A 25,674-nucleotide genomic window follows, 5' to 3' on the forward strand; every position below is an offset into this window, starting at 1 on the left:
TAATTCCTGTACTGTGACATCACTGTTTACACTGTATATAATTCCTGTACTGTGACATCACTGTTTACACTGTATATACAGTAATTCTTGTACTGTGACATCACTGAATGTGTTATTCCTATGTCTTAGGATCCCCAAAATAATTCAGTTTTCCCTCTCTGAACTTGCTGATGAAGGCAGTTATTTGTTATGTCCCTGTAGTACACGAGCAGTTATGTTACACGCATCCTTTATAGTTTATCATGTAAGCAGGATTAGCAAAAACTACATAGAAAAGTGTAACTTTCTTTTTGGTAAAGTATGTTGCGCCTTCTGTATAGGGAATTTATTAGATAGCTATTATGTAGTTCTGTTGAGTTAAAATGAAAAGTAAAATTAAGCTTTACTACAGAAGGGTTTTTCCAGGACCATGTTTATTCTATACGGGTCAGACCCCCAGGACCCCTGACTATTGACAGATTAAAGGGACTGTCTGTCTTATTAAAAATTTCCTTAAAGGCAGCAATTGTGATAACATAATGAAATAATATATACTCGCCTATATCAGCCCTGCCACAGCTCTGATCCTCCCTGTGATGTCATCTTCTTGGCTGCAACAATGATGTGCCCATATACTCCACACACCCCTGCTGCTACTGACCTCAGTGCTATATGGCACATGGGTGAGATGGGGAAACAGCTCTCATTGCTTGAACACTGTTTTGTGTGTGGATTAAGTTAAATGTTCTGGACTGACGTTCTGCTGTTCGGCCACAAGATGCTGCTGTTTCCTAGGCACAGCTGACTGACTGAATATACATTTCCATATTCATGAGAGGTGTGGTTTTGAGTGCATAAAGGAGGAGAGCGGCGGCCATCTTATGAGCGAGCTGAGAGGTGAGGAACTGTAGGTGAGCAGAGAAACTAATGGATCCAGGAGAAAGGACCCCCTCAATGACCACAGCTGCGGCTGAGTGAAGCTGATCGTTGTACAAGATTCAGATCCTGTCCAGGGAAAGGAGAACTGTTTCCAGGTAGGCTGACCAGAGCTAAGGAACAAGCTGCATACCCTGTGGCACCTCATGTTTGCTGGAGAGACTGGTTGTTCGGTTCAGAGACATCAGTGGATAAAAAGCAGACCCGGGTCGGTAAGATCGTGCATGCATCTCACTGCAGTTTGGCGCCTAGAGACTTAGACCAGGCCTGTAGTTAGCTAGTTAGGGTCTCTGCTTTGTGTCAGGCCTAAAGTGTTGCTACTGTACTATAAGGACTCCATTACTAAAAGGGACATTGCACATTTGAGAGCTGATAAATACCCCCACAAACTCTATCCAGTTCAGCGTTTTGCTCAGGAGTAATAATCAGTCACGTGCTACCGGACTAGTTATGGGAGGGGGAATAATATAGAGCACGGTAAGATTGTGAACTGCTGTGTTGCACCGCAGGCCAGCCAGTACTAAGCACCCAACCAATTGTTCGTGTTTGTTTCAGGGTAATAATAGGTATGGCGAGGCAGTTTTAGTTGTGCCCGCTAGTAAGTAAATTACTGCAAAATTTCCGCTGGCATCCATTAGGGGGTACCGTGCTGTGCAACACAGAGGTCTCAGCCTTTGGGCTGGGTGTATATACACTTATTTTATGTTCTCAGAATTTGTGTTTTTGTGTTTATTATCACGTGTTAGTAAAATTCTGTTTTTGAAAAAGCTGGTGTCAGAGTTGCTTTCTCGTTCGTGACTTCGCTGTATCCTGGGGAGCCCACCCCGGTACACTGCTTACACAAGACCGCTCAGACTGGCAGGGAGTAGCAGCACTGAAAGTGGCGGGAGGTGAAATAGGTGAGAATACATTCCTTTATCATTATATCAGAGTTGCTGGCTTTGGAGAGATTTATTTATGTCAGTCAGCCCTCTTTGAAGGGGTTGTCTCACTTCAGCAAATGACATTTATCATGTAGATACGTTAATACAAGGCATTTACTAATGTTTTGTGATTGTCCGTATTGCCTCCTTTGCTGGGAAAAAGCGTCGGCCTCTTTGGTGACCAGGGCCGTAAAGTGTGCATAGATGGGAGCTTTTTCCTATAGTGTGCAAGCACGACCACCTCTACTGCATTGCAGGGTGGTCATAACCACTGGATATGAGCAGTGTATAATGCATTGGAAAAATGAATCCAGCTAGCAAAGCAAGAAATATGGACAATCACAATACAGCCGGGTCTTTGCTGTGTTTCTGTTGGATTAACCCCATATGTGGCAGGCTTAGCACTATCAAGTACCTGTTGCGCTGTGGCATTAGAAGAATTTTGATATCTCTGACTTTTAGTCTAACCAGACTGTCTGTTACTCTGTAAATTCCTCTAGCTCCCTTCTATGGAAACAGTAGGTTTAAAGAGCACACCAAATGCTTCAAATAACTTCTTTATTAACTTCAACTTTTCTTTATATATAACACTGCCGCCTCCGCAGCAGATAGTCCATGTACAAAACACATGTTGAAAAGATATCACAAAATGGCGGTATGCAGTTAGCAGTAACTATTTGCAGATTGGTTGAGTATGATCTGGTATGGTTGTATGCAATTTGGATTGCATTATGTTTGTATGGTATTTGTAGTAGTTCACAGTTTGCAACTGTAGCTTGCAATTTGCATCTGTACTTTGCAATTGTATTTGGATTGTGAACTTTGTGGTTTGCAATTGTATTTGCTATTGGTGGAACTGTAAGTAAACACATATATATCTAGTTCAGTATACAGTTCTAATCACAATACTAACAATATGAACATTATATAACTGTTCTAAATACATATTTTGGCCTCTTGTTCCCATAAAACTGGACTCTGACTGGAACTGTGTGTCTATTCAGCTCCTCTCTCTGGTGAGTAATTATTGCAGCAGCTCCTGCTAGGGGAATTCCCAAACAGGCTGTGTGTGAGGTTGGCTGTGATCGGTGAAAACTCTTGCTGTGTGAGAAGCTGGCTGTGATTGGTCTAGACTTCTGCCCAGCAACAACAGATTGACACTATGCTTTCTGTTGTTTCTGCTGTGTCACTGAGCTTACCTTACATTACAAAATGAATCTTAAAGGCATATTATCTTTTTCTGCTTCTGTGAACACAAAATATAACAGTTATATGACATCTGAAACATGATGTCACAGTAAATAACTCTGCTTTTGTCTTTAACACATAAACATAGGAACCGTATTAAGGTTATTAGCAGGTTTAGCTGTATACACATATAAGCTATACTAGCAACCTAGGACAGGTCCTAGCTGGCCAGCTACACCATATATGCCACGATCAACGCTGACTGCAGCATATAATAGGATTGCAGGGGGAGGGGGCTCCCTCTACCTCTCCATTGGCCCTCCGCGCTGCTGTTACATGGGACTGATGGCTGCTATGGCAACCCAAGGCCTCAAGGTCTGCCATGTACGGAAGCCTGTGAGACTCAGCCCCCAAGCAGGGCCTTACTTGCACACTGTCGGTGTGAAACTGACAGGTTTCAATGTAGTACAATACAGCATGTATTGTACTATATTGAATCAGGGATCAGACCCTGAAAATGTTGAAGTCTCTGTACTTGGAAAAAAAGTAAGAAAAGAAAAGTATTTTTATAAAAAAAGTTACAGTAAAAAAAGTTCCCCTTTCCTTTCATCAAGTGATTTTTCAATAAAAATAAAGAAATTAATAAAAATAGACATATTAGATATCACGATGTCCGTAATGAGAAGCTCTATAAAAATATCACGTTACCTACCTTCTCAGATGAACGCCATAAATGGTACCAATAAAAACATCAACTCTTGCTGTGAAAAACGAGCCCCTACACAACAGGAGTAAGATCCAGTGCTCAGTGATGGGGTAGTGACCCAATATGATTGAATTATGAAAAATCACGACAATCAAAGAAATTGCAGATTACTAGCGTTTTGCAGATCAGAAAATGGAGACACTAAAACATTATTTTTTTTCAAAAATGCTTTTTATTGTGTAAAACTGAAATAAATAAAAAATAGGCATATTAGGTATCGCTGCATTCATAACGACCAGCTCTATAAAAATATCACATGATCTACCCCCTCAGGTGAATGTCATAAAAAAAACTAAAAATGGTGCCAGAACAGCCATTTTTTAGATTCTATCTCTCACAGTTGAAGTGTACCTACGATAATATTTTCAGACCTCTCCATTCTTTGTAGGTGGGAAAACTTGCAAAATCGCCAGTGTATCAAATACTTATTTTCCTCACTGTATGTACCCCAAAATAGTACCACTTATCCCATAGTTTCCAAAATGAGGTCACTTTTTGGGAGTTTCTACTGTAGGGGTGTATCAGGGGGTCTTCAAATGCGACATGGCATTTTATCCCAGAGAAATATGCCCCTCAAAATCCATATGTTGCTCCTTAACTTCTGCCCATACAGCAGTTTACGACCACATATGGGGTGTTTCTTTAAACTGCAGAATCAGGGTAATAAATATTGTTTTGCTGTTAACCCTTGCTGCCTTACAGGAAAAAATGGATTGAAATGGAAAATCTGCATAAAGAAGTGAAATTCTGAAATTTCTCCACTATTTTCCTAAAGAGTTAAAAACGTTTGTAAAATCATATTTGAATAAGATGAGTAATGTAGTTTCTAAAATGGGCTTATTTATGTTTGGTTTCTATTATGTAAGTCTCTCAAAGTGACATAATTGAATTGATCCTTTAGAAAGCGGGTTTTGGAAATTTTCTTTAAAACGTAAAAAATTGCATCTAAATGGTACTCCATCTAACATCTAAAAAAAGACAATCAAAATAACATTTACAAAATGATGCCAACATAAAGTAAACATATGGGAAATGTAAAGTAATAACTATTTTGGGAGGTATTAGAAGCAGAGAAACTGAAATTTTGCTTCACCTCTCCAAAAAATGGAATAAAAATTTATCAAAAAGTCATACGCACTCCAAAATAGTATTATTAAAACTACAGATCCTCACACAAACATTGAGCCTTCACAAAGCTCCGAAGACATTTAAAAAAGTTATGGGGGTCAGAATATGGCATTCAAAAGAAAATAAATGTTTTTTTTTGTTAATTTTTTTTTTTCCGTTAAGTATTAAAACACAAGAAAAACTATATAAATGTGGCATTGTTTTAAACATACTGACCTGGATTATGAAGGTAACAGGTCAGTTTTACCACACAGGGAATGCAATAACCCCCCCCCCCCCCCCCCCCCAATTTGTGCTACATGTGGACATAACCTATTTTACATTTAAAAGGGTTGCCCAACCTAGGCACCAACCCCATTGTCCTAACGTGGGCCCCATAAAAAACTAAAACATAGTCATCTGTTCATAGTCCCTCCATGACCCATTCCTAACCACTTCCGCTGCTTGAACAGTACATCACAGCAGTGAAGTACTGTGGGATGGGACTGCTGAGACCTATGATTGTCCACAGTGGTCACGGTCCAAACCACTCCCTGGTCCTCCATGGGAATGGGTTGCAGAAGTGTGGACATGGCAGGACCATGGACAAGAACAGAAAAAACTTGCCTCTGATTCTACCTTGCTGGTGTAGGCAATAATGATTTGTGTGCATTGTGACTTTAATAATTTAGCGGTCCATAGTTCAGTGCAATGTGAAGAAATTAAGAAATAGTTATATACTTTTCTCATTTAATGAACTTGGAGGAGTTTCACATACCTTCATGTCTGGCTCGCGTTCAAACTGGAGAATTGATTTTTTCATTAGTCTTAAGACGTGTCGTTTTTACAGTGCACTCCTTTAATTACTGGAAAATCAATTGATTTTGTTTGCACAAATTTGTATTGACTTCTCTATGATTCTTTTTTTTTTTCTAGGGAACATGCCAGCCAATGATTGCCAGAAAAAAGAGGGCTTATCTACAGGGAGGAGCCACCCCACTAGTGAAATAGGGGCTGAGTATCAAAGTCAGAGGATGGAGAACCTACCTGAGAGCAAGACCATGGGAGGAAAAAAGTCTGCATCTCCTCCATGTGAACTCGGTAAGGTTTTAGTTAAAGGCGTTCTCCTGGAATTAAGAAAATGAAAATACTTAAATATTACTTTATTATAAATATATTCCCAAATACCTTTCATTAGTTATAATGGTTCGTTTTGTCCAGGGAGCAATTATTAGGAGACATAAAATGGCTGCTGTCCTATTAGTACACACAGAACCTGTCCTAATCACGCAACAGGACAAGTTACTTCACAACACTAAGCTAAAGAGCTGCTTCATCCTCCTCTCTTCTTTACTTGTCAGGGATTAAGATCCTGAATACAGTTAAGTAACATCTTCTACTGAATCTCTGTAGGAATGAAGGAGACATGAAGTACAGAGAGGAGGTGGGTATGTGGCAGCAGCACTTGTATGCAGTCTCCATTACCACAGCCCCACATTTACCAGAGTCTGTCCTGTCCATCCTCTCTGTACTTCATGCCTCGTCATGAATTTCATTCCCACAAAGGTTCATATAAAGTTTTTATCAGCTGTATTTATAATCCCTGACAGAGTAGAGAGGAGGCTGAGGCAGCTCTTTAGCTCAGTGTTGTGAAGTAACTTGCCCTCCTGTGTGATTAGGACAGGTTTTGTGTGCACTAATAGGACAGTGACCATTTTATTTCCCCTGATGATTGCTCCCTAGACAAACGAGCCATTATAACTAATGAAAGGTATTTGGGAATATATTTATAATAGAGTAATATTTAAGTATTTTCATTTTCTTAATTCTCAGCTTTTTGGCATATGTCTAGTCAGTGGAAGTCATTGTATATTCCTTATTTTACAGGCTGATGCCCATATTGTTCACCATGGGTAACAACAATGGTTGTCATAGACATAAGATAGATGATTAATTGGGGTCTGATGAGAATGGGGGTCCCATGTCAACCATTTGAAGAAAGTGCCCATGAATCACACACACAGCCGATCCGTTCAAACTCTGTGGGACTGCCTGAGGTAGGTGAATGCTGTGCTTGGCTATCTTCAGCAGTCCCGTAGACTTTGAATGGCGTGACAGTGCACATGTTCGACCATTACTTCAATCAAACTGGGACACTGGACCCCTTTTCTTCTGATCAGAAGTTGTTCTAGCAGTCAAACCCCCACTGATCAGACACTTATCCCCTATCATGTGTTGGAGCAACACCCTTTACTTGGTTTTCACATCAGAGACAACCCCTTCCTGTTTGGAGTCGCTGCAGCCAGTGTCGGACTGGGGTACTTAGGGCCCACCAGTGTAACTGAATCTGGGGGCCCACCTTAGGGCTCCTGCACACTAACTTATTTTCCATGTCTGTACCGTTCACTATACTTCAATGGGGCCGCATTAAAAAAAAAGATTCCGTGTGCATTCTGTGTCTGTATGGCCGTTCTGCAAAATGATAGAACATGTCTGTAATCCCGAAAATAATAGGACAAGGATAATAGTACTATTCTATTAGAGGCTGGCTGTTCTGTTCCGCATAATGTGGAATGCACACACCCGGGAACCATGTTTTTCGGATCTGCAATTTGCAGCCTGCACACCAATCACTCACTGGACACATGTGGCACACAAGACACTTCTACATGGCTCACATGCCACTGATGCATATGTCACATGCTGCACATACACCACTGATACATAGAACATATATAGCACACACCATTCACACACACCAAGACATTTATGCCTAAGGGGTTAAAGGGGTTGTCTCACTTCAGCAATTGGCATTTATCATGTAGAGAAAGTTAATACAAGGCAGTTACTAATGTATTGTGATTGTCCATATTGACTCTTTTCCATCACATTATACACAGCACGTATCCGTGGTTTTGACCACTTTGCAATCCAGCAGCGGTGGCCGTGCTTGCACACTATAGGTAAAGGTGTTGGCCTATGAGCACTTCTATCCTTTCCTTATAGTGTGTAAACACGGCCACCACTGCTGGATTACACGGTGGTCATAACCACAGATACAGTCAGGTCCAAAGATTTGGGGAAATCGACACAATTCTAAAATTTTTGGCTCTGTACACCACCACAATGGATTTGAAATGAAACAAACAAGATGTGCTTTGAATGCAGACTGTCAGCTTTAATTTGAGGGTATTTACATCCAAATCAGGTGAACGGTGTAGGAATTACAACAGTTTGCATATGTGCCTCCCACTTGTTAAGGAACCAAAAGTAATGGGACAGAATAATAATCATAAATCAAACTTTCACTTTTTAATACTTGGTTGCAAATCCTTTGCAGTCAATTACAGCCTGAAGTCTGGAACGCATAGACATCACCAGATGCTGGGTTTCATCCCTGGTGATGCTCTGCCAGGCCTCTACTGCAACTGTCTTCAGTTCCTGCTTGTTCTTGGGGCATTTTCCCTTCAGTTTTGTCTTCAGCAAGTGAAATGCATGCTCAATCGGATTCAGGTCAGGTGATTGACTTGGCCATTGCATAACATTCCACTTCTTTCCCTTAAAAAAAACTCTTTGGTTGCTTTTGCAGTATGCTTTGGGTCATTGTCCATCTGCACTGTGAAGAGACGTGCAATGAGTTCTGAAGCATTTGGCTGAATATGAGCAGATAATATTGCCCGAAACACTTCAGAATTCATCCTGCTGCTTTTGTCAGCAGTCACATCATCAATAAATACAAGAGAACCAGTTCCATTGGCAGCCATACATGCCGACGCCATGACACTACCACCACCATGCTTCACTGATGAGGTGGTATGCTTAGGATCATGAGCAGTTCCTTTCCTTCTTTTCTTCTTCTCTTCCCATCACTCTGGTACAAGTTGATCTTGGTCTCATCTGAATGGAGCAGCAGGGCATATGTGGGGACTGCCACACCGTCAAAAAGAGGGAACAGGACCCGTTCCTGCGATCAGTAGGGGTTGCAGAATCGGACCCCACTTATCATATAGTTGTGCCCTATGATGTGGAGAGGATAACTTGAAAACCTGGACAACCCCTTTAAATCCTCCATCACCAGTATCTCTTTACATGGCAGCAGTGATGTCTGTAAATACGGAATATCATCAATACCGCCATGTAAAACCATACATGTCAATACTGGAGAATGTGACGCACTGTGCAGAATTTTTCATGCATAAATCCAACCCCCTTTGCAGGTCATAACCTTTAACAAAGCCCAAGCAAAGGTGCTAGAGGAGCAACGTGAGCAAAGGGCACAACTGGAGGGTCATAACTGAAGCAGAAACAGGGTCACCTGAGGCAGGGTAATAGTGGGGATCCTGAAGCAGGGGTAACTGGAGAAGAGGCAATATTAGCGGTGCATTTAGAGTGGAGGCATCTGGAGCTGGGGCATTTATGGGGGTACACCTAAAGCATAAGGCATTAAGGTCGCCTGAGGCAGGGTAATAGTGGTGATCCTGGATCAGAGGTATTAGGGGGGCAACTGGAGAAGAGGCAATATTAGGGGTGCATTTATATTGGGGGGCATCTGGAGCTGTGGCACTAATGGGGGTGCACCTAAAGCAGAGGCATTGGGGAGACCTAGGGCAGAGTCCCCCCAATGCCACTCTGAACTCTGCAGAGAGAAGCACACATACACAGATCTGAGTCTACTATAAACAAATCCCCTATTTCCCCCTTACAGTCTCCTACAGCTCACTACTGTTACACACCTGAGAAATCAGCCCAGCACCGCAGAAGAATCCTTCTCTCCAGCAACCACAGTTTTCTGACAGGAGGATGGCCAGACATGTTCTCTCCTCCTTCACTGCCAGCAGCCCGGGAAGTTTAGAAGATACTCGGGCATCACTTTGCAATACTGCCACCTAGTGGCTACAATAATTATCTCTCCTGAGAAACAAGAGAAATAATTACTCCTCCGTCTTATCTCTGGACGCAGGAGACTGGAGGCCTACCAAGGAATCTCCCGTCTCCTCGGTAGGCCAGTCCAAGCCTGGCTGCAGCTATCAGCAGAGCACCGTGAGATCCAGCTCCCATCACACAGCTGATTTTGCCAGGGGTGGGCCAGAGTTTAGGAGAATTTAAAGATTCTGGGTCGAACCCACAACAAAAGGAGCCTCATAACTCTAGAATATTGAAACTCTGGGATGTATAGGGGGAGCACAGTGCAAAGAGGCTTTTAGAGTTTCCATTGTAGTCAACGGCTATCATATAAATTCCTATGCACTGAGCTCCACCTAGTGGTGGCTTCAGGCAAACCATTTTATGATACACTATATGAGGGCAACTGCAGACATAGAGCTGTATGGGGGAAATGTTTCCATGTATCTATGCTTAGTCTCGCATAGAAATCAGTTAAAGTGAGTGAGGTGGAGGATGACCTTTTTTTTTTTTTTTTTAAACATTTTTTTAAATTAAAATTTCTTCTGCTAAATAAGAAAGTGGTAAATTCCCCAAAAATCTAGGGAGTCACTTTTTGCTTGTCTCGTTCCCAGGTGTGACGCACACGTACTAGGAAATTTGGTGTTACCATGCACATACCATTCATTTTATACGGGAATTTTCACCTTAGATCTTGTAGCAGCATACAAATCCCTCTCTTGACAGCAAATGTGTTGAACTTTTTGACACCGCTGATCTTTCCTTCAAATTAGAGGAGCTGAGTTGGAACTACAAAGAATAATGTAGTGAAGAGCAATTTCAAATCCAGTTGGTGTGAAACCACTGTGCCAAGCAACTGGTTTGACTTTGGGCTAGTTCTGACAGTCCCCTGGCAGTTCCCCTGGTTTACACCCTTTAACCCCTATACAGGGAGCTGGTATTTTCTGCAGGGCAGCCACCAGAGCGCTACTTCTTGGAATAATCACGGTGTGGTTGGCTGCTGTCCCACAGTGATCAGAGACACTGGTGCGAAGCACCGAGGGATCGGGCAATGCACATAGTCAGAAAACAGGTAGAGGACAGGACTGGCAGAGTTCGTGCAAACCCGTGAAACAATCCAAAGGGCAGGGGAACAGAACAGTGAACAGGCACAGGTCAGGTGCACAGGCAGACAAATGCATTATAGCATTCTTTGCAAGCTAGAGAGACCTAGCAAGATCTTTAGAGACCAATTGCTCAGGCAAGGAAGTGAGGTCAGCAACCTATCTACTGTATTTTTCGCCCTATATGACGCAACGGCCTATAAGATGCACCTAGGTTGTTGAGGAGGAAAATAAGAAAAAAATTATTTTTAACCAAAAGTCTGTGCATGAGACTATTATGGGGGATCTGTGGATGACGCACTGTCATGTGGGGGATCTGTGGATGGCACTGTTATGGGGGATCTGTGGATGGCACTGTTATGGGGGATCTGTGGATGGCACTGCTATGGGGTGGGGGGATCTGTGGATGGCATTGTTATGGGGTGGGGGATCTGTGGAGGTCACTGTTATGGGGGGAATCTGTGGATGACACTGCTATATATGTGTCATCCACAGATCCCCCTCATAACAGTGCCCCCCAATACACCGGCCCTCTGCTCACCGCAGTATTTCTAGACATTAATCCTTAACCTGTTAATAAGTTTAACTAAAGCTGCGCTCTCCCCTGTATCAGTACAGCACTTACTAACAAGCTTCCATAGCAGGGAGAGCGGACGGCAGCAGTAACGTCACTCACTGACGTTGCGCGCCTGCTCCTCCCACTTTATGAATAAAGCAGGCGGAGCAGGCGCGCGACGTCAGTGAGTGACGTTACTGCTGCTGTCCACTCTGCCTGCTATGGAAGCTTGTTAGTAAGTGCTGTACTGATACAGGGGAACAGGGGAGAGCGCAGCTTTAGTTAAACTTATTAACAGGTTAAGGATTAATGTCTAGAAATACTGCGGTGAGTGGCGGGGCCCGGTGTAAGAGTACAGTGACTGCACCGGGCCCCGCCCCGCCCCTAGTTCCGGACTCCAGCCCCTCCTCTCTCCCCGCTCATACATCGCAGCCTGCGATGTAAAATGGAAGCATTCGCCCCATAAGACGCAGGGGAAAAAGTGCGTCTTATGGGGTGAAAAATACGGTATATAGAAGAAGCTGATTAACAATAGCTAAATAACCATTGGGAACAGTCTTGCAGCAGCTCACAGAGCAGGAGGAGGTTAACCCTTGCAGTACTGCAACTGAGGTGAGATACAGTGAACACATAGGAAGCTGGAGCCTGTGCGCAAGGGACACAGCCACGAACTGCCATTGAAACAATATGTACACAGGGAACTGTACATTATACAAGGTAAATTCTTGAGCATAGGGTTGAGAGCTGTGTTTTATAACAATGCAAACATTCCATACGTCATAGAGGTGCCGATTTAAAGAAAGACTTCTCAGTATAAAAACCTTCTTGTCTGGAGTACAAGAGTTCAGCTGTTAAAGAGGGTACCAGCTCTATGTAAATAAAGCTTAAAAGGGATTTCCAGGAAAACATTAAAAATAAAAAAGTGCGAATACCTTTACTGATCCCCACTGCTGTCATTGTGACTCTGCTTTTGTCCTTAGTTTCACACTACCGGCAGGAGTTCGGGCAGAGAAAAGCCTGCCGGGGGCTCTCTGGATTTAACATTGCTGGATGGTACCGGAATGTTAACCATTGACTATAATGTGGTCCAGTGGAGATTCAGCCAGACAAATACCGCTGCGGCTGAACACCCGGCCGCAGGTGTAGAAGAAGCCTTAGTATTCCAAAGCATTATAACCTGATGAAGATAATATCTAAAAAAAAAAATCAGGGCCGCTTGCTTTTTCTACCTTTCATGCTAATCAAGATCCAGGATGCATATCAGGACCCCTTACAGAAAGGAGCAGCAGTTCCACCATTTCAGTCACGCTTTCCGTGGTTAATAGGTGCCTGTATTAACTGCATAACTCTATTTGTTGAGCATTACTAGTTACGTGTCTGAAGGTGTTGCTTTACCCTCTACACTGTGGATCGCCTTTTGGTCTTTTGTTTACAGTAAAGCATTGTGGTCTGTCAGGGCAATACTTTGTTAGACCCTCAGTTGCTATACTAGTGATCACCCACTTCCTCTGTCAAACTTGCTAGATAACCCGTCAGAGGTGCAACATCCATGAGGTGAGTTGAGCCTCTTGCCTCAGTCAGTGCTCAACCTGAACTCCGGGGTGGAGGGAGACGCAATTGAACCTCCAGCCCTGCACTCCTGCAGAGTTCTCCATACACTTGTATCTTTGGGGATACACTTAGATGTACACAGGAGCTGTTGAAGGACTTTAAATATGATATGGTCACCTCAGGTCCTCAAACCTTTGCAACGCTTCACTGAAGGGAAGGAGGAGAAGTCTGTAAGTGTATGTGTATATCAACACTGCTCGGTGACACTTCGCATGTCCTGTATACTGGGTGTAATTCTCAGTCACTTCTCTTATTCTGTATATATGGACACTGCACAGTAGCACTTCTCCTGTCCTGTATCCTGGGTGTAATTCTCAGTATCTGCTCTTATTCTGTATATATGGACACTGCACAGTACCACTTCTCCTGTCCTGTATCCTGGGTGTAATTCTCAGTATCTGCTCTTATTCTGTATATATAGACACTGCACAGTACCACATCCCCTGTCCTGTATACTGGGTGTAATTCTCAGTATCTGCTCTTATTCTGTATATATAGACACTGCACAGTACCACATCCCCTGTCCTGTATACTGGGTGTAATTCTCAGTATCTGCTCTTATTCTGTATATATGGACACTGCACAGTACCACTTCTCCTGTCCTGTATCCTGGGTGTAATTCTCAGTATCTGCTCTTATTCTGTATATATAGACACTGCACAGTACCACTTCTCCTGTCCTGTATCCTGGGTGTAATTCTCAGTATCTGCTCTTATTCTGTATATATAGACACTGCACAGTACCACTTCTCCTGTCCTGTATCCTGGGTGTAATTCTCAGTATCTGCTCTTATTCTGTATATATAGACACTGCACAGTACCACTTCTCCTGTCCTGTATCCTAGGTGTAATTCTCAGCATCTGCTCTTATTCTGTATATACGGACACTGCACAGTACCACTTCTCATGTCCTGTATACTGGGTGTAATTCTCAGTATCTGCTCTTATTCTGTATATAAGGACACTACACAGTACCACTTCTCCTGTCCTGTATCCTGGGTGTAATTCTCAGCATCTGCTCTTATTCTGTATATATAGACACTGCACAGTACCACTTCTCATGTCCTGTATACTGGGTGTAATTCTCAGTATCTGCTCTTATTCTGTATATACGGACACTGCACAGTACCACTTCTCCTGTCCTGTATACTGGGTGTACAAAACACCATGTTCGTGTGAATGTAGCCTTATGCTCACTAGTATGCAGTAGGTGCAGGGAGTAGGGAGTGAGGCGCTGCCTGTACTCACCTCTCCCTGATCTTCTCCAGGCTCGCGCTTCACTACGTCCTGACGCTATGTACAGTCAGGATAGTCAGCGCACTATGACCTGACATTGTACGCAGGTCATGTCGTACGACATGTCGTAGTTTTTATTCCGGCCGCCTCTCTGCATGTTTGCTGTGCTGCCGCTGGAACTCCGGCCCGTCCTCATTACAGTCAATGGGGCCGTAGCGGTAGTCCGGGGACACGCATGCACTAACGGCAGCACAGATCCGACATGCTGTTCACCCGCCTAAACAGCCTGCCGGAGTTCCTTGCCGCTAGTGTGAAAGTACCCTAACAGAATACTGGCAATGTGCAAAGAAAGCCCACATGTGTAGTAATTAAAAAGAGGTAGAAAAACCTTTCCAGTATAGAAAAGTAAATGCAGACCACTGAGCAGTACCCCCAATATACACTCACCTAAAGAATTATAAGGAACACCATACTAATACGGGGTTGGACCCCCTTTTGCCTTCAGAACTGCTTTAATTCTACGTGGCATTGATTCAACAAGGTGCTGATAGCATTCTTTAGAAATGCTGGCCCATATTGATAGGAAAGCATCTTGCAGTTGATGGAGATTTGAGGGATGCACATCCAGGGCACGAAGCTCCCGTTCCACCACATCCCAAAGATGCTCTATTGGGTTGAGATCTGGTGACTGTGGGGGCCATTTTAGTACAGTGAACTCATTGTCATGTTCAAGAAACCAATTTGAAATGATTCGAGCTTTGTGACATGGTGCATTATCCTGCTGGAAGTAGCCATCAGAGGATGGATACATGTTCTCATTCTGTTTACGCCAAATTCGGACTCTACCATTTGAATGTCTCAACAAAAATCGAGACTCATCAGACCAGGCAACATTTTTCCAGTCTTCAACAGTCCAATTTTGGTGAGCTCGTGCAAATTGTAGCCTCATTTTCCTATTTGTAGTGGAGATGAGTGGTACCCGGTGGGGTCTTCTGCTGTTGTAGCCCATCCGCCTCAAGGTTGTGCGTGTTGTGGCTTCACAAATGCTTTGCTGCATACCTCGGTTGTAACGAGTGGTTATTTCAGTCAACGTTGCTCTTCTATCAGCTTTAATCAGTCGGCCCATTCTCCTCTGACCTCTAGCATCCACAAGGCATTTTTGCCCACAGGACTGCCGCATACTGGATGTTTATCCCTTTTCACACCATTCTTTGTAAACCCTAGAAATGGTTGTGCGTGAAAATCCCAGTAACTGAGCAGATTGTGAAATACTCAGACCGGCCCGTCTGGCACCAACAACCATGCCACGCTCAAAATTGCTTAAATCACCTTTCTTTCCCATTCTGACATTCAGTTTGGAGTTCAGGAGATTGTCTTGACCAGGACCACCCCCCTAAATGCATTGAAGCAACTGCCATGTGATTGGTTGACTAGATAATTGCATTAATGAGAAATAGAACAGGTGTTCCTAATAATTCTTTAGGTGAGTGTATGTTCCACCTGTATCTTTCTCCAGGATGGATGCTACTGAATCCCAGCCAAATCACCCAGTCCTTTGTTCAACAAGAAGATAAGCAGCAGATGTGAGTGGCAGCCGCTTATCCTCCTCTGGCAGTACTATGTATGCTGTACCACTAGATTAGCTGTAGAAAAGGGGTTGTCCAGCCTTAGAGCCGACAACCCATGAGGTCCTAACTAGGGATGAGCGAATCGACTTCGGATGAAACATCCAAAGTCGATTCGCATAAAACTTTGTTCCAATACTGTACGGAGCAGGAGCTCCGTACAGTATTAGAATGTATTGGCTCCGATGAGCCGAAGTTTTTACTTTGCGAAGTCTCGCGAGACTTCACGTAATAACTTCATAAATTAATTTGTACTGTAAAAAAACTTTTCCTGAACTCTGGTTCAGTTCCAAGATACCAATTGTAACGGAACCCGAGTTCGGGAAATGTTTTTTTACAGTACAAATTAATATATGAAGTTATTACGTGAAGTCTCGCGAGACTTCGCAAAGTAATAACTTCGGCTCATCGGAGCCAATACATTCTAATACTGTACGGAGCTCCTGCTCCGTACAGTATTGGAACAAAGTTTTATGCGAATCGACTTTGGATGTTTCATCCGAAGTCGATTCGCTAATCTCTAGTCCTAACCTGTGCCCCTTAACATATAAAACACGACTCACTTGCCCACGGTCCCGCCGCTGATCTTTTCCACCAGCCAATTCCAGTCCCCACAGGACCAGGGAGCTACTTGGTCCAGTGACTGCTGTGGCCAATCAATACACTTGATCTGTATTACTCCTGAAGAAGGGGGCTTCAACTCAGACCCCCGAAACGCATTGAGTTCCGTGTGTTTTATTGAATAAAGGAAAACTGACCAGATGCTGGATGCCCGGCTGCCATTATTCCTACCACTGTACAAGTGAACCCGGCCAGGGGGGCTCTGTCTGAAGATGTCTTGAGCTTTATCCCCCCAGTAAAGTGAGTTCTACCTCCAGTACTTTTATCCAGAATTGTTTAATGATTGTATGAGATTTTAATACTTTATTCCCTCCTACCGTATTTATCCTCCTTCTACTGTACTTATTCTGACACAGGATTGGCGCCATTATAGTGGGTCACAATTTTACGGTATTTGTGGTATTCTGGGGTGCCCTTTCTATTTAGAGCCTCCATTATTTCATCCTAAGCCGTTTGTCCATTGATGCCAATCACAGGCCTCAGCCATACCTCCCAGCTACGCCCAGTGCCTATCTATACACAACCAATCCTGCCCAGTCCTCCCGTAGTGCCCACTCACAATAGCGCTGCCCTTCTTAGAAGTGTTGCTCCCTCACAATAGTGCTGTGCCCCATTAGTGCCCACCTTACAGTTGTGCCGCCCCTTAGTACCCAGCCTACAACTGTGCTGCTGCCCTTGGTTCCCCACTACCTTTAAGGCCTATTGCACACGACCGTATGGCTTTTTCAGTGTTTTGCGGTCCGTTTTTCACGGATCCGTTGTTCCATTTTTTGTTTCCGTTGTGTTTCCGTTTCTGTTCCGTTTTTCCGGTCCGTTTTTCCATATGGCATATACAGTAATTACATAGATAAAATTGGGCTGGGCATAACATTTTCAATAGATGGTTCAGCAAAAAACAGAATGGAAACGGAAGACATACGGATGCATTTCCGTATCTGTTCCGTTTTTTTTGTGGACCCATTGACTTGAATGGAGCCACGGAAAGTGATTTGCGGGCAATAATAGGACATGTTCTATGTTAGAACGGAAATACGGAAACGGAATGCATACGGAGTACATTCCGTTTTTTTTGCGGAACCATTGAAATGAATGGTTCCGTATACGGAATGCAAAAAACGGCCAGTAAACGGCCGTGTGCAATAGGCCTAAGGGTACATTCACACGACCGTATTTGTTTTGCGGTCTGCAAATTGACGATCCACAAAACACGGATATTGGCCATGTGTGTATGCGTTTTGCGGACGGCACATGGCCGACCCTATGATTGAAAATGCCTACTCTTGTCCGTAATTGTGGACAAGAGATGCAGAGAGCCCCAATACTTGGACAAGATTGAGGTCGTATTTTATTCCATTGTGTTCATGGAAATGTACAATATCTGGATGGAGACTGGCCAGTTACTGCTGCACTACCACCACTTGCCAGCAGAGGGCTTCTCCTTCAGGTAACGTGGTGTTCGCCACTCATCCTTCCGGGGCACGTCACCGTGGGCAGGACTCTTCGGTGACACACTGGCGGACTTTGCCATGGAAACTGCGAGGTGACCCGTCCTGTGTGTGAGCGGCGGCGGCGGTGCGGGAAGGTAAGCGGTGGAGGCGGCAGGAAGTCTCTTCCGGGTAGTGATTGTTGTGACGGCGCCGGTCACATGGTGTGCGTCTTCTGCATCCGGCCGCACGGGCATGCGGTGTGTACAGGCTCCGGTGCCCGCTGGTGTCCTTGTCACGATGCTGGTTCACCACCACTGGAAATCTAGGAGATTATTTAGGAAACTATTAAAATAATGGATGTGACCCACATACTGTACAGTTTTAGGGCTTCTTTATATGACCGTATGGTTCTGCCGTGTCCGTGTTGCTGGCCGCAAATAGCGATGTGCAATACACGCACCATGTGACTGAATCCCGTATTTTGGTGTGGACCCATTGACTTGAACGTGTCTGCAATCCACCACATATAGACGCGCGGACCCACGGAAAGTCCACGGAAGCGATTCAGAGTGTTTCCGTGGGCTTCTGATCCGTGTGTCCACTCTGCAAACGATAGGACATGTTCTATCATTTGTGGTATTTTGGGGATCACGGACCCATTCAAGTCGGTGGGTCCGCACCGCAATTCGCGACTCACGCGGACCGCAGTACGGGCACTGTGGCCATACGGTCGTGTGAATGAGCCCTAAAGGTTACCTAGCGCCTGACAAAGCTCATTGTGTATGAAGTGTAGCGGGACGCCCCGGTACAGGAGCGGTGGGGGGTCCGCAAGGTGACTACTGCTTTCTGATGTCCCATCACCTGACATGTCACCCCCCTTGTCATAACAATTCTGGAGCATCTAGTCCTATGACTGTGATGTGCCGTTCCCCTATTATTCCTTCTAGAAGTTCTGAAGGTCCAGGTGAGGCTGTGTCTGACACTATCCAGTCAGATTGTGCAGGGACAGACCCCTAACTGATAACACCCATCTGGACCTCCAATGGAAGCTGCTAGTGATTCATTCATGACTTCTAGTAGGAATAATAAAGGAATGGCGCATCATAAGTATAGATACTGCAGATACATGAGGAAGGCAAGTAGTAACTAAGGCCTCTTTCACGCGGCCGTAGTTGAATCGGTCTGGATCCGTCCCGGCCGCTGCATGGACGTTGCCCGTGCTAGAGGCCTTATCCAGTACATTCCAGAACTGTAAGGGTTACATAGCATCATAATTCAGTATAATGCTATGTGACCCCGGCAGTGCTGGGAGGTCAGGGCGGGCGCTGCCCTGCGAGTCTGAGAGAGGCCTCAGGGCGCCTTCACACGCTGCAGATTTTGTTGGAGAATTTTCTGCAAATGAAAATCGGTTCCTTTTTAGTGGAGATTCTGCCCCCAAATCCTCAGTGTGTGAAGACTTTGTGATCAGTATCTGATTGCTGCACTGTGCACCTTTACCAGGATATTCCAGTAGGTAAGAGTCATCCTCTAGCCCAGGGATCAGCGACCTTCCGCACTCCAGCTGCTGTGAAACTACAACTCCCAGCATGCAAACATGCTCAGCTTTTCTTACAACTCCCATAGAAATGAATGGAGCATCTTGGGAGTTGTAGTTTCAGAACAACTGGAGTGCCGGAGGTTGCTGATCCCTGCTCTAGCCACAGGATAGGGGGGGGGGGGGGGGCATGCTGCTCCCCTGAAAAGACCGGAGCGGCCGGTCTTATGTGCACGCGGATGCTCCATTTATTTCTTTGGGAGTTCCGGAGATGGGGGAGCGCTGTACTCGGCTATCTCCGGAAGTCCCATAGAAATAAATGGAGCATCCGCGTGCACGTACGACCGGCCGCTCCGGTCTTTTCAGGGGAGCAGCAGGGGGTACGGGGCCCCCCGTTCTCGTGATCGGTGGGGTCACAACGGTAGGACCCCCACCGATCTGATAGCTACAGGATAGGGGATAACTTTTACCTACCAGAATACCCCTTTAATTATTTTGGATGTGCACAGACCATTGCTGGAGTTTTGAATTTTTTTTTCTGTCACATCTTTTTGAAATCTGTTATATATTTTTAATAGTTTGAGTTTTGTGTGACTCGGTACTGGTGGGGGATAGTTGTGGTCAATGGAACAGGTGTGAAGGTGCCCGTAAGAGCAGGACCAGCCGACTGGCTTATGTGCATGAAGATGACGTTCAGGGAAGAGAGGATCAAACATGTTGATTGTCAGCAGGCCCGATCCTGTGTCTTCTTCACATCACTAGTAGTGTCAGGCAATGCATGTTTCTTCCCATCGAGAGCACATGCACACTCAGCCGAACCGAGCATGCATGAATGTGGCCGCCATGGGCTGTGTCTGCTATTAAAGCTCAGCCCTAGAGACCGCACACAAGTCGTCTTACCCCTCCCCGACCATCGCCCATCTCTGTATGCCCAGACATCATAGAGGGACGTGCCCCCCTCAGGACTCCCCACCAGAGATCACACTCCATGGTTTTTCTGGAAGGATAAAAGTACTCCTCTTAGCATTCTTTATGAGGTGCCAAGGAGGAGTATGAAATTTATAGTAATTGAAGTGAATAATACTTAGATGTGCAGGACGTTGAGGTCGCTTTGCATCGCATTTTCGACACCTGTAACTTTTTATATTTCCATCTTTTTGATGGCTAGTTTTTTTGTTGGCTGAGCTGTAGCTTTTATTGGTACCATTTTGGGATATATAAGACTTCTTGATCAACTTTTATTCAATTTTTCCATGGGGGCGAGGTGACCAAAAAGGCAAATCCGCCATTTTTTATTTTTTTTTCCCATTACTGCCTTCACCTGCATGATTTTTAAAAATATTTTAATAGTTCAGATGCAGCGATACCAATATTTTTATTTCTTATTTTTGTATGTAAAATTGGGATAGTGGGATTTGGATTTTTTAATATTTAATGTTTTCTTTATATAGTTTTAAAAACATTTTTGGTTACTATTAGAGTACTTTCACACTAGCATTTTTGTTTTCCCGTATTGAGTTCTGTCACAGGAGCTCAATACCGGAAAAAAACGCTTCACTTTTATCCTAATGCATTCTGACTGGAGAGCAATCCGTTCATTATGCATCAGCATGCATCAGTTCAGTCCCTCTTACGTTTTCTGGCCGCAGAAAATACCGCAGCATGCTGCAGTTTTCTCTCCGGCCAAAAATCCTGAACACTTGTTGGAATGCCGGATCCGGCATTATTTTACATTGAAGTGTATTAGTGCTGGATGCGGCATTAAGTGTTCCGGCAAAACGGATCCGGCTTTCCGGTCTGCGCATGCGCAGACCTTTAAAAATGCAAAAAAAATGATACCGGAGAGACGGATCCGGTATTTCAATGCATTTATCAGACTGGCGACGGAACTGCCTGCCGGAATCCTCTGCCGCAAGTGTGAAAGTACCCTTAGGCCTCTTTCACACGAGTGTGATGGATTAGGTCCGGATGCGTTTAGGGAAACTTGCACCATTTTGCAAGCAAGTTCAGTCAGCTTTGTCTGCGATTGCGTTCAGTTTGCAGGGGTGCAATGCGTTTTGATGCGTTTTTCACACCCGTGATAAAAAACGGAAGGTTTACAAACAACATCTCTTAGCATCCATCAGTGAAAAACGCATTGCATCGCATTGTTTTTCACTGAAGACCCATGGGGTCAGGGCTGCGTGAAAAAACGCAGAATATAGAACATGCTGCGTTTTTCACGCAACGCAGAACTGATGGGTGAAAAAAAAACCCTCGTGCACAGACCCATTGAAAGGAATGGGTCAGATTTCAGTGCGGGTGCTATGCGTTCACGTCACAGATTGCACCCGCGCGGAAAACTCGCTCGTGTGAAAGAGGCCTTAGAGGTGAACAAACTGGAGCAGTGGCTGTTTGTGCACATGTGCAGGTGCGAGATGTGTGGACACGGGGGCAGAGTCCTGCTTGGTCAGACTAATTGATTCTTACAAATAGATTCGCTCATCTCTAGTTACTATCGAACATGTGATCATCTGATCTCTTATACTATAGACTGCAATAGTATACTATTGCAGTCTGTCGGATTTGTACTTCCTTCCTATTAACCCCTTCGGCCACTATGTACCTGTACATCATTGTGGCTGACGGGATGTATGGAGCGGGGGGCTGCTGTGCTGAGCCTGCTCCATACGTGGAGGGTGCCGACTGTATAACACAGCAGACACCTGGTTGCAATGACCAGGATCAGCGATGTCGAACCTGGTCATGTAACCCCTCAAATACCGTGGTCAATAGACATCCCAGCACCTGTGGAGTGGGGGCTCCCTCTGCCTTCCGATTGGAGCCCCCGCAGCATGACAGCTTGGGACCTGCTGAAGGTTCCCAGGCCTGTTATGGTAGACTGCCTGTAAGGCCTCATTCACACAGCCGTTGCCCGCTGTATTGCGGCCCGCGGCACAAACAGCGGGTCCGCAATATGCGGGCACTGGCCGTGTGCTCCCCGTTCACTTAATTGGGTCTGCAATCCTGAGCTGCGGTGCGGAACGGAGGCATGGAACCCCATGGAAGCACTACGGAGTGATTCTGTGGTGTTTCTATCCATGCCTCCACACCGCAAAAAAATGTTCTATTTTTTCTGCTCTGCGGACGGATTACTGACCCATTCAAGTTGAATGGGTCTCCATCCGTCCCGGCCGCCGCACGGACGTTGCCCGTGCATTTGCGACTGCAAATTGCGGTCCCCAGTGCACGGAACGGCCGCGTGTAGGAGGCCTAAGGCTGTGCATGAGACACAGCTTAGCAGACAGAGCAGCAAAATCCCATTCACCATAATAGTTCTCTATTATGGTCTATGAGTGATGCGATCAGAAGATTGCAGGATCTAGGCCCCTAGGGCCTCATGCACACAAACGTATTTTCATTCCGTGTCCATTCAGTTTTTTTTGTGGACCATATACGGAACCATTCATTTCAATGGGTCCACAAAAAAAACGGTACTCCGTGTGCATTCCGTTTCCATATGTCCGTATTTCCTTTCCGCAAAAAAATAGAACATGTCCTATTATTGTCCGCATTACGGACAAGGATAGTACTGTTCTATCAGGGGCCAGCTGTTCTGTTCCACAAAATACGGAATGCACACGTAGATCATCCATATTTTTTTTGCGGTTAATTTTTTTTGCGGATGCCAAAATACATCTGGTCGTTTGCATGTCCACAGCATCATTGTAATCTGTGCGCACGGGAGTACACAGCATCATAGATTACAATGATGCTGTGGACATCGGGCCGCCCGCGGGATTATTCTCCCGCACTTATATGATTTTATAATGCTGTGCGCTTCCGTGCGCACAATCAATGCTGCTCCAGGACATATGGCCCACTCACGGACCGTATGTCTCAGAGGGCATACGGTCGTGTGCAAGAGGCCTAAGGCCGCTTTCAGGCGAGCGTATTGAAATCCGTCAGTATTCTGGCTCAGGATCCTGATGATATACCATCAGTATTGGCCTCAGGATTTACATGCGTATTTCTTCCTTCCTTCATTATTTATGCACTGCACAGACTGTAATGTGCGTATTTGGAAACAAATTCGCACAAAACTCGGACATGCTGTAGATTTCAAATACTGACGGAAATTATACGCAGACAAAACTGACGGAACTTGCTTGCAAAATGGTGCGAGTTTCCCTGAACGCATCCGGACCTAATCCGTCACGCTCGTGTGAAAGGGGCCTAAGGGGGCTAAAAAGTAGAATATTTTTTTTTTTTTTTAAAGTTCAAATCACCCCCCTTCCTTAATTTTACATATAAAAATAAACATAGCATGTCCAAAAATGTATGGACTATTGAAATATAGAAATATTTTTCCTGTGCGGTGTATGCTGTAACGGGAAAAAAAACGTGATTGACCATTTTTTGGTCACCTCAAAAAATTTAACAACAGTGATCAAAAAGTCATACGGTCCACAAAACTGGTACCAATAAAAACTACAGTTCATTCTGCAAAAAACAAACCCTCATGCAGGTCTGTAGATTAAAAAAATAAAAAACATGTCTGACAGCCATAACTTTTTTTTAAATATTTTTAATTATTTTTTTTTTAGATGTAATAAAAACATAAAAAATATACAAGTTTGGTATCGATCATAATCATATTGAGCTGTGGAATAAGGACGTCATGTCATTTCTAGAGTACAGTGAATGCTGTGATATCAGAACCCAAAGTACCTTGTAGGAAATTTCTTTTTTTGTTTATTTTTTTTCAAGTTCACCCCACAAACCCCCCCCCCCCCCCCCCAGTCTTTAAGGGGTTCTAGAGTTAAGGCCTCATGAACGTTGTTTTGGTCAGCATCGGAGCGGCTTGGATGCGGACCCATTCACTTCAATGGGGCCTCAAAAAATGCGGACAGCACTCCGTGTGCTATCCGTATTTCCGTTCCGTAGCCCCGCAAAAAAAAATATAACATGTCCTATTCTTGTCCGTTTTGCCATACGGACGTCATCAGTTTTTTTGCGGATCCGCAATTTGCGGACCGCAAAACACATACGGTCGTGTGCATGTAGCCTAAGGGCTCATTCACACGAATGTGTGATGCCTGTTGCCGTATTGCGGACCGCGTTTGCGGATCCGCAATACACGGGCACCATTTCGTGGCCATTCATTTCAATGGGTCCGCAAATCTGGAGATGTGGAACAGAAGAACGGAACACTATGGAAGCACTACAGAGTGCTTTCTGGGGTTCCGTTCCGTGCTTCCGCACCGCAAAAAGATAGAGCAGACCCATTCAAGTGAATGGGTCTGCGATCCCCATGCGGACCGCAATTTGCAGTCCTCAGCACGGGCTTCACACGTTCATGTGAATGAGCCCCTTTACACAGAAAAGTAAGTAACACTAGCATTGAAACATGGCCTCCTCCCTCCCTATGTTTAGACTCATGTGTCTGTAGTGCCAGGCCTCTTCTCCCAGCTGGAATATCACAGACACAAGCAGGGCCCCCGGCCTCATTAGTATTCACTTCAGTGCAATGGATACTAATGAGGTCGTGTTGGATGTGGGTTGGGGAGGGGCCCTCTTCCAGTAGTCGGACTGAACTACAGCTGCAGTCAACAGGATTGCATTGAACTGAATACATTCATTTGGACTGCAGCTGTAGTTCAATAGTTAAATGTCGCAGTGTAGTCCTAGCCTTCTACTAAAGGAATGAACAGGTCTGCATCCTGATTTGAACCCCAGCCCTTCTGTATGGCAGGAGGAAGAGTTACCATTACACTACATAACTGTTGGAAGTGCCGAATTTTCTGTGCTTAAAAGGGTGTTCCGAGATTGGACCCCCACCAATCAGTATCTGATTAGTGGGGGTCCTACACCCAGGACCCCCCACAGATCAGCTGTTCGAGAAGGCCGCGATGCTCCAGTGAGTGCGGCGGGACTGAGCTGCGCCTAGGTCTCATGACCAATACATTGGCCGTCACTAGAGGTATTTTCTATATTTTGAAATTCGTTGACGCTTCGTTTGGGGGTAAAAGCAGAATTGCGTTATGAATTGCGTTATAGTCCGTGGTAACGCAATTCTACGACGGAATGCATAACGGAATGTCTTTAGAGGCATTCCGTTATTCATTCCGTCATAATAGAAGTCTATGGGCTGCAAAACAGATCCGTCTCGTTTCCGTTAT

At 44.7% G+C, this 25,674-nt stretch overlaps 1 protein-coding gene across 3 annotated transcripts in view; it reads left to right on the forward strand.

The window, feature by feature from the left end:
- SLC11A2 (solute carrier family 11 member 2) overlaps positions 1-25,674 on the forward strand; it is a 164,347-nt gene that overhangs the window by 67,621 nt on the left and 71,052 nt on the right. For 2 of the 3 annotated variants that reach the window (XM_040425925.1, XM_040425926.1), the window contains one exon: positions 5,836-6,000. In XM_040425925.1, the coding sequence (XP_040281859.1) occupies positions 5,841-6,000 (160 nt within the window). In that variant the 5' untranslated portion in view covers positions 5,836-5,840. Of the gene's footprint in view, positions 1-5,835; positions 6,001-17,987; positions 18,135-25,674 lie in introns of those variants that run through there. The other variant, XM_040425927.1, reaches the window with a different exon arrangement.

This window comes from Bufo bufo, chromosome 3, assembly GCF_905171765.1.
Source record: "Bufo bufo chromosome 3, aBufBuf1.1, whole genome shotgun sequence".
Lineage (NCBI taxonomy): Eukaryota > Metazoa > Chordata > Amphibia > Anura > Bufonidae > Bufo > Bufo bufo.